Below are 14165 nucleotides of genomic sequence, written 5' to 3'. Positions count from 1 at the left end.
TTGGCAATTGAGAGAGTGAAAAACTGACCAAAAGTACCAAGGCCAATCAACACCTCAGAAACAACATCAAACTTTGCACAGGCATGCAACACTGTGTGTAAAGAAAGAGTCCACAAGATCGTACAATATTGTTGAACTAGAAACACCTGCCACCAAGAGAGAACACCAAAGTAATGAAACACCATCATGAGCAGAGGAACACCATTGAGAACGTGATTATACACGAGTTCGCTTTTCCTTAAATCGGTCACATTCACTACTTCATGTTCTTTTCGTTTGATCAATTCTATTGAGACTATTTCGTCGATGGGTATGGTACTTACAGATGTGTGAGAGTGTTGAGAGGATTGTTGTTGAAAGGCAACCTCTGGTATGGATTCAAATACTTCGTCATCACTGCAATAATTGTTATTGGTTGAGAGAGTGGTCACTTTGCCGTCCGACAAGGAATCATCCCGAATTTCGATGGTAATGAAAGAATGTGGATGTAACAATTGTTTCTTTCGTTTTTCATGTCGTATAACATCCAAATAGGTTACTGGTGAAAAAGATGGCGTGGTAATGATTGGAGTTGTTTCATCGACGAGTTGCTCTTTGTTTGTAAGTATGATCTTTGGCTTCTTTTGTAATGAAGGCAGTGGATGATTTTCATGTTTGAATCGAGGAGATTTTAAACACCATCCCATGTAACCAATGGCAACACTCTGAAAGTTCTTGTAGATGTCATACATGAGAAATTCTTCTTCATCTTTCTTTGACGACAGCTCTTCCAATTGTCGATTCATGCTTTCCATACATTTTACAAGCTCTGAAAGGCAATTCATGATGCTGTCCTCCAAATTTGATCCTTCATGCTCTTTCATCCACAGAGAGATATAATTGTTCTTAATTCCACATTTCAAATCTTTAGGATAGGAACAAACGTCGTTGACAAGAATGCATGCTTTGACAGCATCATTATAGAACTCACTCTTTCTGAGGTCCTCAAACATGTTTGAGCTTGTACTGGCAACAACGACTTGATCCATTCGTGTGTTTTCTTCATTCCTTCCGACAGCAATCAAAAAACCAAAATACATTAAAACTTTCGCTAATGAATCACTTTCTCTCATTTTCAAGTACTCTCTTACTGATGGACTCGAGTCCTTCACCCACAACTTTGCCATCCAAACATTGTTCTCGAATGTTTCCATCATGATGGATCTAACATTCTCGAAATGATCAATCTCGAAACTTGTCCTTGATGACTGACAAACGGATGACGTTAACTCTGAATAACACTGTAAAAGGACTTTCTTTCCAAGCTCCAAAGATGGGTTGAAAGTAGATGTGACAGTACTGTGTTGTTTTGTACGACTTCGTGAAGCCCCTATCGCTGAGGATGAATGATGTAAAATGGTGCTTGATAACACACTTGAAGCTGTGACAACTTCAGCCGAAGCTTGAATTGGGGATGTTGTCACTGGATCTGTATTGGTAGAGTCTGCATTTGGACTGGTCAATGCACAATAATCGCAAGGAGAATCAGCTGGTGTTGTGATATGGAGAGCTAGTGTTGCATCTGTTGTTGGACTTAACAACAGGGTTTCTGGTTGTGATGTTATGGTTGTTCGATTCTTGTCCGTGATAGGAATAGAAGGATAAAGGGTGGCTAACAATTCAATATGTGATTCTAGTTCGTCTCTTAATTCTCCAGTACAATCCTTCTCTTGATCGCAGGCATCATCCACAACGCTAAGATAAGCGAGAAGTGAAGCAAATAGTTGAAGATGCTCTAATGAAGCATATGGAAAGCAGAGTGAGATCCAAAAACAAATATCTACGATGCCTTTCTTGTGATATTCATTGTCAGGAAATTGACATTCTTTGAATTGGACGGATGTGTTTTCAATGATCTTTTGAAAGTGTGTATTGGTTTCAAGGGTTTCTAGACTGCAGAGATTGAACAATGACTCTGATAAAGAATGAAGGGATTGACGGCTCTCTTCCTCTCTCGTTTCTTTCGTTGATAGTGATGAAGAATTGTCACTCATCTTTTTTAAATGTTGTGCTATTTTCAAATTGCTATGCACTTTTTTCATGTTGACGGTAGAACTAATTTGTATTGAATCCTTATTTTTACGACTCGTGACATTGTCGAATTGAAACTAGGCTTATCGTCATTTTAATGAGGGATGTTAGACAGATAAGTACGTTTGATCCCTGCTCCAGTTTTGAACTTTGGAACCTTGTCATATTATCTCGCACACTCTGAAGATCAACATTCATGTCCATGCCGAGAACTTTCCGACATCATCAAAAAAATAATGGATTGAGAAGTTACCATCATCAACATTCGCTCTAAAATGCTCGAAACAATATATTGCCAAAATTATGATATACCATTATTTGTTTGGAGAGCCTGTTCAGGTCCGAATGTGTTGATTCGTGCTTTTGAATTATTGGTATGAGAAAATTTTGAATTTAAATCGGAGTATTGGTGGGTTCGGATGGATCTAACTTCGACTTTCTAATGAAGTGGAAATGATGTGGGCCATCCTTTATTGATCCAGTGTTTACAGGGAAACAGTTTTTTTTGGTATTGGCAAAGAACATTTATGGAAAAGGAGAATATGCTCGAAAACTAAGCGAAAAAATGAACGATCAAAGCCTTAATCCTTCGTCCGGGAACAGTAACATCAATACTACAACTGTTGCTGGTGCTGCGAGTGGCACTAACTCTCATCCCTCTTCGACTCATAATCATGGCCATGGATCAGGAGATAGAACGCATCATGTTCATCACTCTTCCCAAAATTCTCTCATGGAAGCAGGTCCTCCATCAGGCCTAACATCAGGCTTCAAGAAGGTCAACTCGGAAGTAAGAAATGAAAGCTTTTCGAGCACTTCAGGAGAGACTTTTTCCTCTACCGACCTCTCTACCTTGCACTACAAGATCACCCAAGATTTGATGACATTTCTCTTCACCATGCAAAATAATTCGAGACATTATGGATGGAAAAATTACTGTCTTGATTTAATATTACATGCCCAGATATTTTGGAGTTTTATATTCATTCCTGTGTTGAGTCCTCAAGACTTTTTGTTTGGGCAATGGGGAAGTTGGATATTTACCATTTTAAATTGGAACACATCACTCTCAATGGATCTACTGCCTTATTATGGAGCAGTTGGTATTTCTAGTGCTGGCTTATTTCTCTTATTCATGATGTTTATGTTGTACATTGTCGGTAGGAAAGCAGCACTTGATACATCAAGTATGGTGGTGTATTTGAGAAAGGTTCTTCATACTCTGTCTTTTATAATCATTTTGTTCTCGGCTCCAATAGCATTTATATTTTCAAGCTTCTTTGACTGCAGTTATGGATTTCCAATTATACCTCATGCAACCACTGCTGGTACAATCATACTGTCTAACAGTACCCAACCATCTTCCCTTGAAAACGGCGGTATGAATTTGAATAGATTTCCCATGACTTCCTGTTTTTCTAGCGACAACATTATCATGTGGACTATTTCACTCATTGGAATGATTGTATTACTAGCAGTCACAGTGTTGTCTTCATGTATCATACCTCACATGCATCCTTTAAGCACATCCCTGTTCAAAAGTGATTCCTTGTTGTTTAGAGTGAGTTTTTTAGCCTGCAACATTGTTTCCATCACTATACATTATTTGATTCCTCCGCAATGGGCCTTCGCACGATCTGCTGTTCATATTGCAATAAGCATGGGGATGGCTTTCTTAGTTTTCAAAACAATCCCAATGATGAGAAGATGGGAAAACTCTCTTCTCTTTGCAATAACATTAGGCAGAGTCGGCACCTCTCTCGGTGGACTTATTTCACATTTAGCTAATACAACATTGAGTAACGAGTTTGGAATCGCAATGACCATGATGACAATTGGTTTCATGGCTCTTTTCTTTGTTGCTGGCTTTGTGAGCATGGAACTTTATACAAGGATTGTGTTTAGTATGTTTAAAAGCAGGTATTTTAGCCCTCAAGACGAAGATAATGGAGGAGAACGAGAACTACTGCAATTGTATCATATAATGGAAGAAAACAAGCATTTACCGCTCTTATATTTGTAAGTATTTAGTGTGCAGTGTATGGCAGAAAAATTTACATATTTTTTCAGATATCTAAAGTTTTCCATGACCTCACCTAACCATGACGACCTACTTCACGGAATTAACCTCATTCGTGGCGTCACATCCTTGAAAGCGTTTAATGACATTCACTCACTAATTGTGTCGGCTCTAATAGTCGCATACTTTATACCTGATGAAGTTAATTCGTCAAGCTTTGCTCAAGCCTTGCTAAAGAAGGCCATAAAACAACGCCCTCACATATTTCTAAAATTTCTAATCGGTCAAAAGAAAAAAGAGATTGAAGTTTACACCACTGAAGTAATTAAAACTAATGGATCTATGGAGTTGAACTCGACACTCTTTAAAGTTGAAAAGAAAATTAAAGAATTAACGGCCATTCATAGACACTTTTTTAAGGAATTAATGCAGGAAATTGTATCATATGAAAAAGCTGAAAGAATGATGATGCGATGTGCAGTTTTGGAAGGAGAATGTGATTCTATTTTCAAAAATGTTCTTAAGCTATTCAACAACAACAAAACAGTGCTTAGAATGTAAGTATTAAAATTTTATTCGGCACGATGCTATATGTACTAATATCAAGGTATGCACAATATTTGGAAGCATTCAAATTCAACAAACAGCTGGCACAAGAGTTTTATATGGAGGCTTCTAGTATTGAGGAAGAAGAATCTGTTCGAAAGCGAGTTATAGGCTTTAGAAATAGCGGCACAAAAAAACTTGCCAAAAAAACCAACCGAGCATCTGTTGTTCATCCAGAATCAGAGGAGAATCCAACAACATTGCAGGATTCAGACAAGAGATTTCGTTCTAATAACTCGATCACTGTCAGTGTCCATTCTAGAAATGCTACAGAAGAAAAACCACCTGATATGGAAAGAGCCAATAGTGAGTCCAGTTTTGATCTTACAGGAGTAGACACTTTAAACAACGAAGCAAAACGTGAACTAACCTACAGATCCACATTATCAACACCATCATCAAGAGCTATTCAACTAGGATTGTTTTTGTTTTTCATTGCACTTTCATTTCTGCTTGTCACTGCAAGTTTAGTTATAGGCTATTTCATTTCTCACGAAGTTACAGACCACGTGACAACGGCACGTAGCGCATGTGCTCCTGTTATGGGACTAACAACAATACTGGTCAATACTCGTGGATTTCAACTTGTACAAAACTTTGGATCTGAGAGTTTAGCTCATGATGTTTCAACCCAATTGTTTCTAGATATAGAGGAAAATAAGGAAATGATGAAAGGTAAGTGGAGAGTTTCATATAATGGTGTCAAACCACTTGACAAATCCAGAGATGATGAGCTTGGCAATGGAACTAAGATCGGCTGCTTATGATTCTAAATTTTCTGACAGGATTTATGGTGTTTATCACGGAGAAGGCTTCCCCGTGCTTATTCCTCAAATCGAAGACCACAGTATTAGAGTTTATAATGTCACCGCAAAAGAAAATGCCACCATAGCAGATATCAACAGCATGATCATAGAAGCTACCAAAAAATTGCTACAGTATGACGAAATAGAGCTGAAACAAACCTTAACTAGTTACGAGTTCATGTTATTGCATAGAAATTTTGATACTTTTACCCACGCCTATGAGAAATTTTGCGGAATGTTCATGGCTTCTTCTCAAAACGACGCGTTAGAATTGAATCATACCTATATCACTTACACATCTATTTCTCTTTCTATTTATGTTGTATTTTCAATTTTTTACATGATTTTTATGAGATTTGATTTGGTAATTGTAAAAAAGCAAATTAAGCTTTTGCAAAAGTTTGTTACGAGGTAAGTTGTTCTGCCGTCTTTGCCTTGATGTTGAGGCATTTTCTTTCAAGAAATGAGATTGGAAAGGTGAGTTTGGAAGCTTAATTTATTTCTTTTCTAATGTTGTTCAGATTTATCATGCACTCGGTAAGAGAGTTGGAGACGAAACGACAATACACATTTCTAAAGCTGCATATTTGAAGCCAAAAAATTTATTTATCATACTCACCATGGCCATGGCGTTCACAGTAACTCTTAGTTGTGTTCTGTTCTTAGAGGAAACCCTTGCTAATACCAACTACAGCGTGCAATCGTATTCTACCATCAGATACAGCTATCACACGCTGACATTTATTCAACACATCGCTTTCTACGTTACCGAAATATTTTCCTCAAAAGTAGCACAAAACCAGACACAATTATTGACGCCTGAAGAGCTTGAGTTTTTCCATGACGATTTCAACAATATTATAGCCTCTGTTAGAGAATATTGGGGGTTATGCTTGTACGGATCTGATGAGCAATCAGGCAGAGATAAAAGAGTGATTGGCTTATTTCCTGAAACTGACGAAATGATTAAGGGTAATGAAAATTGCACCCTCGAACAGCTTTTACACGACTCAACATCTCGTCATAATTTTTCATGTGTTGTTGGCGTTGACAGTACCATTTCTGACATTGCTTTGAAGAGTAGAAAACTTCTTGAAGATGTTCAAGCCTCAGACAGCTCAATGTGGCAAAATATCAACTTTTTTATGGACATTGCTTTTTTAACCAGCTATGTCTCTCAAGTTTTGATCAACTTTTCAGATGTATTTGCTTTGGCTTCCAGTGAACCCAAGCTAGAACTATTTACAGCTGTCGCAGTGTTAGCTTTCACAAGTTTGGTTGTATTACTTTTTGGTTTAGTGAACTCCATGTCACTTCACGCAAAAACGACATTTACCATGAGAATGATGTTCAATTATATTTCTCTCGAGACGATTGAAGCTAACGAACGATTGAAAAATTATGTCTTGTATCACTCTTTAATAAGCTTCTTTGAGAAGTTAAGCTACCAAACAGACTCGGATAGCTCAGATGCCAAGCTCATCTCGATTTTGAATGCATCCGTTGAGGGAGTGGTGCTTTGTAACTCGACACTGGGGATGGAAATTGTGAATCCTGCTTCTCTTAGAATGTTCGGCTATCAAAGTGAAGATGTAATTGGCAAGCCCCTAGTGTCGTTATTCGAAAAGAATAAGCAAGACACGATACGAAAAGAAATCGAGTCAATGAAAACAAGTGTCACGGAGCATGATTCAAAAGGAGAAACATTTGATGTGGATTGTATTAGGAAAAATCAGACATTATTTCCATGCAAGGTAACAATATTCGTGTCGGTGTTCCAAAAGAAGCAGATCGTTACTTGTTTTCTCAAAGACGTAACCTCTGAAAAGAAACAAAATTCTCTCCTTGCAGAAGAAAAGAAGAATAGCGAAAAGTTGTTACTTAATATTTTGCCTGAAGAGGTTGCTACTCAGTTAAAGAATGGTATTAGTCTAATTGCAGAGAAATTTACCGATGTAACTTGTTTTTTCAGTGACATGGTGAATTTTACAGGTAGGTTTTGAGTGTGAAACATGTTTTTTTCCAACATTTACCTTGCTTAGCCATGTCGTCTACAATGAGCCCATCAGACTTGGTCCAAATGCTCAATATTATTGTGAATGGATTTGATGATCTTACTGATACATATGAAATTGAAAAAATCAAAACAATTGGTATGTTTTAAAGTTCCCATTAATATATATAATATACTATTATTTTAGGAGATGCATATTTTTGTGCTGGAGGACTTTTTAACAGTTTATCAGACCATCCGGAAAGAGTACTTCGGTTCTCTATGGATACTTTTTCAGTGATCCGACAATTTAATAGCAAGTTAATGTTGGAGTTTTATGGTAATGAAAACAATGTACCTCCTCAACAAATTAATATTCGCTGTGGCATTAACACTGGTACGTTTTTTTGCATTTTCAGTTTCATGAATGGATAACATATCTAAAAACCAATTTCTAATGAACTACAGGTGGTGTAATTGCAGGAGTGATTGGAAAGAAAAAGGTACGTATTAGAATGATTGGCATTATTTCTTTTACATTTGTCACAGTTTGCTTTTGATTTGTGGGGTGACACCATCAATGTGGCCAGCAGAATGGAGAGTACAAGCAAGCCTGGAAGAGTAAGAATTAGGTACGTTTTTGTTTTGGGTTTGATATCCCTCTTTTACACTACTCCATGGATGAAAAGTCGCTCAACATATGAACGAGTGCATGATCTTGGGTTTACATTTGTGGAAGAAAAGACCGATGTTAAAGGCAAAGGATTGACACAAACCTACTTGTTGAATGCGTGTCATCATGTATGTGCCATATTGACATCAGAAGAAATTAATACACTTAGAAGCGAGAAGGATGATTTAAGCGTTGAGAGGCTTAGTCAAACCAACCTTAATCAATTAGACAATGCCAACGAGAATTTCTCAAAACAATCAGATCTCCCACAACAATAAAAGGGAATGTGCTTTAAATATTGTGTATTCCCTTATTCAAAGGCTTGATACATGAATTTGAAAAATCTTTCGGAGTATGGCTTGGGATGGATAGCGCTAATGGTGTCTGATTTTGAGGTGATTGACTTTAAATGATGTTCAGACTCCTTCTTGAAAGTCCACTCAGTTAAAATGTCAATAATTCCAATGTAGTACAATTCTGATTCTTCTTCGAGGTTCTTAGCAAGCTGAGAACTTGGGATGGCACAAACACACTTGTTGTTTCGCATTAACCTTGCTCCAAATCCACTGGTCTTACGAGAGGTGTTGGGTGTTGATGTAAGTATGGTTGTTGGAGATGCAATTTCTTGCTGTGAATCGACTGACACAAAATTAGAAATGGTTGCAGCACCACTACTGGAGGATGTGGTATTATTACTTCTTGCTGCTTTACATACTCCAACCAGAAGGGAGTAGTCCAATAAATTACAACTTGCCAAAAATTCTATAATGTTACAGTTCATGAAAGAATAATGGAATGATTAATCTCATGAGAATACATACGTGTATCTTTTTCAATGATTTTCATATAATTCAATTTGTTTTCTAATCCAATCGTGAAGGTTCTCTTCTTTTCAAGCAAATCTAAATCCTTTTTACAAAATCCTTCAGGATTCTTTCGACCCTGAGTACTTCCTTTCAAATCATACAACTCAATCACTGGTCTCGATGATGAAAATATATTTCCCATAACAATAAAATTAATACGCTCCGAGTTGATGATCATTTCATGATGACCTAAAATTCGAACAATGAGTGAATCTGGATTTTGTGACAAGTATTTGTAATACATGGGAAGAATTCGCTTCAAACATGCAACTTCAGCTTTGGAAATGGTTTTGACCATGAATTTTCGATCGTTGGAATAAAAGAAAAAAGATCCTGATTTTCCATCACTTTGTGAAATTTACATCCGTCATCAAGCGCTTGTCATGATTTTCAAGAACATATTAACACCAAAAAACTCACCTCAAATGTTCAGATAAGGTTGAAATACTACCCAATAGCAAATTTCCAAGTAATTGTTCAGGTCCCAAACTCAACATGTAACTCGCTTCAGTTATTCCTGTCATTTTACGAATATGTTTAAATACAAATGGAGCATAGTCTACAAAGGTTGCAGCAACTTCTTCAGAATCATAGGGAAGAGAGGAACCTCTTGGAGAATGTGGTCGAGTGGTGTCAGAATTTGATAATAATAAATTTCGACTCGATTCTTTGGGAAGATCGAACATTAATCTCACACTAAAATCTTCCATTCGTACATCTCTTTCATCTATCGTCAAGGTTGTAATTGCAAGTGTGAAATTAAGGTCATTTCAGGAATTTAATAAAATATAATATAACACGCACACACATACCTATGGATCCAATGCAATCTGAAGACAATCTAATTCCAATCATCATATTTAAACATAAATTCCATTTTCTACTTCCAAAGCCAATAATTTTTCCTTGATGTTTCATGGGCTTGTCTGAAGTGTTTTTAAGATCATTCTCCGTTAACATTGGCATTCCATTTTCTATGCAAAGATTGAACGAGTTTGAACCAAACTAGTATCATTTGTTCAAAGACCACACACATACCTCTCGTTGTCAAAGCATCTTGATCAATGACTGATTCTGAGCTTTCTAATACTCCCAATCCTTTGAGAAGATTTGAATTCTTTAAGGCACCCTTTTTGTAAGCTGTCACCATGTTCGAACGTCGTTACTACAAATTAGATACTTTTCCAATCTACAAACCTTCCAATGTTAAATATCCACATTTTTCTTCATCCATTTCATCAAATAATTTGTTAGCATATACAATTGGATCTTGCATTGTTTTTGATCCCAATCCCAAAGAGGTCAACACTTTATACAGTGCTGTGATCACTTTTTGCAATTCTTCTCTACTTAATTTTCCATCATGGTCCAAATCAATCATTGAAAATGCAAATTCTATTTTCTGTTCCACGCTTCCTCGTGACAAGATTGCCATGGTTGCTAAAAACTCTCTATAATCAATGGTTCCACTGTTGTCTTTATCAAAAGCTCGAAATAATATTTTACCTAAAACCAGATCGGCATCGGATTGATTGTCGGAATCATTCAATCTTCCTAAACAATTGACAAATTCATTGAGACCAATATTACCACTCTTGTCGATGGCTGAAAATTCCTCAGAAAGTTGTTTTAATTCTTCCTTATCAACTATGTGTGATGAGTATAGTGAGTTGGGTATTGTTCCATGTCAGTATTTCATTATTAATGTGTCACACAATTATGTAAAAATTTCATTCCATTGTCAGTTCAAATCATTGGTTCATTGCACCAAATAATTTTCAATCGTGTATATGGAATGCAATGATTGGAATCGAACGTGTAATACACATTCCAAATTCATGTCAACTAACTTTTCAGCATGAGAGCGGGATTAAACTTACATGAAGTTACAGATCCTTCTTCTTTTCTCTTTTCCTTCTTCTTTCTTCCTCCTAATAATTTACTTGGTAACAAGGAGGGTATCGTTAAACCAAGAGGAGTAGTACTCTTCATGTCATGACTTGTCGTTTCTTCGTTCATGGCTTTTTCTTTCAGGTGACTGGCCAATGAGTGAGCCTTGTTGAGAGATCCTCCTTCCGAGTGCTGATCAGCAGCATGGTCATTGAACGTACGATCGTGAACAAAGGATCCATTTTCGGAAGCTTCAACATTCAATGACCAACGGTGTAATTGAGGAGGTGGGCCATGTTCTTCCAAACTCGTTGTACTCAGAGCAGCATCTGAAAAACTGATACCATGATGATCGGCACCCGTTTCTGGTGAAGTGACCCTTCTATTGGAGCGAAAGGAAGGTGGACATACACTGCTTTCACTTGGGCTTTGAAACATTTTTTTTGTGTTGGGGAAAGTTGACATTTCCCGTGAAAAAGGAAAATGGTTTACAAACTCGCCAAAATGGTTCTTGTATTATTTGCATTATTAATGGACGCCACTACCCTTTCACAACAATTACTTTTTCTTAGCCTTGACTGGAGCAGGTTTTCCTCCTCGGCCAATATTAGACTTCTTAATTTCTTTCTCCTTTCTCTTTTGTGAGACTTGTTGCACACGCTCAATATTAGCAAATATTTCCTTCCAGAATGGATGATTTTCGTCATCAATTTTGTATACATCAAGCTCAGCATCACGAGGATTGACTCTGTTAGGATGCATGTGTGTGCGCTTACCAGGTCGAATTGGACTTGGCATTTCCACTCCTCCTTCAGAATCTACCTTCTTAACGTATGCTCCAAATCTGTGCATGAGTTCCATCTTGGATTTGAAATCTAGAGTGTCGTTTTGACCCAAAGCACGTGAGTAGTTGGTGAGTACAAGTCTAGCTACAGTGTCTGGAGCGGTATTGGACTCAATAATTTCATCAAAGTTTCTTTCAAGTGGAGCAAATTTGGCATATTTTCCAGTTTTACCTGCATGATGATACAGACCACTGGAGAATGGAACGTCTCTGATATAAGCCAACGTTTCAAACTTTGGTTCATAAACAAATCTTTTCAATAGATACACTCTTTGTCTCACTTTTTCAAAGAGGGTTGACACGTGGTTCTTCAATGGAAGGCCTTCGTAGTCTGCCATATACGCTTGAACAGCTCTAGATATTTCTTTTTTCCTTTCAACTGGATTTTCCTCATCTCCATAATAATAAGCATCCTCATGGTCGAAATCTTCATTTGGTTGTTCAAGTTTAAATCGGTTATCAATGGCTATCCTATTCAAACGCTTCTTTGACAGTAACTCTTCAATTCTTCCATTTAAACTTTGGAATGTGTCTTCTTGGTACATTTTATCTTTAGAAACAAAGGTATGTAAATTATCTCTGGTAATTCCATATTTAGTTTCCAACTTGCGTTCTCTCTCTTCAATGAAATTTCTCTCAGATTCTGGAAGATATGGAATAGCCGCTGATCCTCTTTTTCTTACGACTGTATCAAAACAGTCCTCTGCCATACGTTTGATGGTTTCAGGTTGCAACAAGACGCCAACAACACCTCCAATTTGTAAGGTGAAAAGTTTGCTATTGAAGTAGTCCAACAGTTTTTCAGCGAGCATCGATGTTGAAATTTCTTGTTTGTATGGCTCCAACACTTGTGGAGTAAGTTGTCCTTCTTTGGACAATCGTTCCAAATCTTTGGCAGCCTTTGTCTCAACAGCCTCCATGTTCACAAAATAATCAGGATCGAATAAACTATACAGAGTTGCTCTTGTTTCTGGCTTGTCAAAATTGTCCTCAAGTTCCTTTCTGGAAGTAGTTTCAAGAGACGAAGATTCAGCCAATAATGGGTAGATTTCTTGAAGTTCAGTAGCTCTCTCCTTGTCCTCCATGCTCTCCAAAATCTTTCTTGCAAGATTTTGATAATTTTTCATATAACTAAAAAGAAATTCGTACTGCTCATCTCTTACAAGGTTTTTAGCAAGCAGTTGTTTCATCATTGGAGTAAAGTTTGATCCGTGCTCAGCTCCCATTTCAGATAATGTAGGAATTAGGCCTCTTTTAGAAAGAAGAGCCTGTTGCTCTGCAAGTAACCGAGGGGTAGTACCAGTATACATTCTGTCAAGATACTCTGCATATTTTTCGTTCATCTCAATATCTACTTTGAGGATATCCTCTTCATCCTGGGTCTTTTTTCGCATTTGGAGCGATTTGTTCGACTCAGCTCCCTCTTCTGATTCCTCAGATTCAGATCCTCTTTTTCTTTCTCTCTTTTTAGCACCCTTCTTTTTTGTGCTTGCCGCTTTTTCACCTGCATTTGGTGTTTTCTTTCCTTCGAGTCTTCTTAAGTATTTCTTCTTTTCAATTTCTTCACTCAATGCGCTCTTGTCTACAAACGTTGATGGTTCAACTAAATCTTCTTCCATTACAATAGCATCATCATCAACAGGTGCAGTAGTACCACTCGATTCTTCACTATTCTTGTTAAGTTTCTTTTGAAGTTCCTTGAGTTTTTGAGCCTCTTTTAACAAGTTTTCTGCTTCCTCTTTTGAAATTGTTCGTTTAGCTTTGGGTGTGGCTGAAGTACCAGTACTAGTAGATGGTGTGGTGCCAGTGGTTGGACTTGTTTGTTCACCTTCTGTGGTTCTTGGTTTGTAGTAGGGTTTCTTGACGTATTGTGTACTTTGGGTGGTTTGTTGTGTTCGTTGGTATGGTTGTTTGGTACCTCCTTGTTGATTACTGAATTGTCTTCTCTCTCCTTGTTGTGAGTTACTATTGTTGAATCTTCGTTCACCACCTCCATATTGCTGTTGTTTGTTTTGTTGTCTATCATAGTTCTTCACAAAAGGTTTACGTTCCCCTTGTGGCTTTCTGTCAGAACTTGATGGAGATGACGAAGACTGGCTTTCATCGGCACATTGAATAGAGCACGAAGAAAAATGTCTTGAAGTATTATGATGATTATTGAAAATTAAATTTGATGAAGTATGTGTTGCTACCATTCCAGAGGGTGTTGTTGTTGATGATGATGATGCAGAGAACAAGAATTTACTCATCACCAACTTGTTCGACCCTCGCGAGCAAGGATTGAGCAAGGTCGCATAGAGTCTCATTTTTTCAAAACAAAAAAATATTGATTTACAACAGCAATTATTATTAATATTATTATTATTATTGTTTATATTGAGTTGATATTAATTATAA

The 14165-nt window shown here is 37.2% G+C and overlaps 4 protein-coding genes across 4 annotated transcripts; 1 reads left to right on the top strand and 3 right to left on the bottom strand.

Moving 5' to 3' along the window:
* Positions 1-2033, bottom strand: C9374_009223 (uncharacterized protein; the record flags this gene model as incomplete). The annotated part of the gene is made up of 1 exon (XM_044699387.1): positions 1-2033. A coding segment is annotated over one exon (2033 nt), but the record flags the coding sequence as incomplete, so codon positions are not given.
* Positions 2034-2635: 602 nt separating this feature from the next.
* C9374_009222 (uncharacterized protein) lies at positions 2636-8446 on the top strand (the record flags this gene model as incomplete). Its single annotated transcript, XM_044699386.1, has 11 exons — positions 2636-4089; positions 4141-4647; positions 4698-5371; positions 5421-5913; positions 5964-5979; positions 6024-7494; positions 7545-7655; positions 7704-7892; positions 7964-7998; positions 8045-8127; positions 8185-8446. 11 exons carry the CDS (start codon positions 2636-2638, stop codon positions 8444-8446), a joined length of 5295 nt encoding a protein of 1764 aa, XP_044544968.1.
* Positions 8447-8478: 32 nt separating this feature from the next.
* Positions 8479-11362, bottom strand: C9374_009221 (uncharacterized protein; the record flags this gene model as incomplete). The annotated part of the gene is made up of 7 exons (XM_044699385.1): positions 8479-8930; positions 8990-9381; positions 9455-9761; positions 9847-10008; positions 10073-10174; positions 10232-10681; positions 10915-11362. The coding sequence occupies 7 exons, from the start codon at positions 11360-11362 to the stop codon at positions 8479-8481; spliced, it is 2313 nt and encodes a 770-aa protein (XP_044544967.1).
* Positions 11363-11482: 120 nt separating this feature from the next.
* C9374_009220 (uncharacterized protein) lies at positions 11483-14074 on the bottom strand (the record flags this gene model as incomplete). Its single annotated transcript, XM_044699384.1, has 1 exon — positions 11483-14074. The coding sequence occupies one exon, from the start codon at positions 14072-14074 to the stop codon at positions 11483-11485; it is 2592 nt and encodes an 863-aa protein (XP_044544966.1).
* Between the last annotated feature and the right edge of the window lie 91 nt (positions 14075-14165).

The sequence above is a fragment of the Naegleria lovaniensis genome, assembly GCF_003324165.1.
Source record: "Naegleria lovaniensis strain ATCC 30569 chromosome Unknown tig037, whole genome shotgun sequence".
Taxonomy (NCBI): Eukaryota; Heterolobosea; class Eutetramitea; order Acrasida; family Naegleriidae; genus Naegleria; species Naegleria lovaniensis.
Note: the sequence above shows the minus strand (reverse complement) of the source record. Positions and strands in the feature narration are given on the sequence as shown.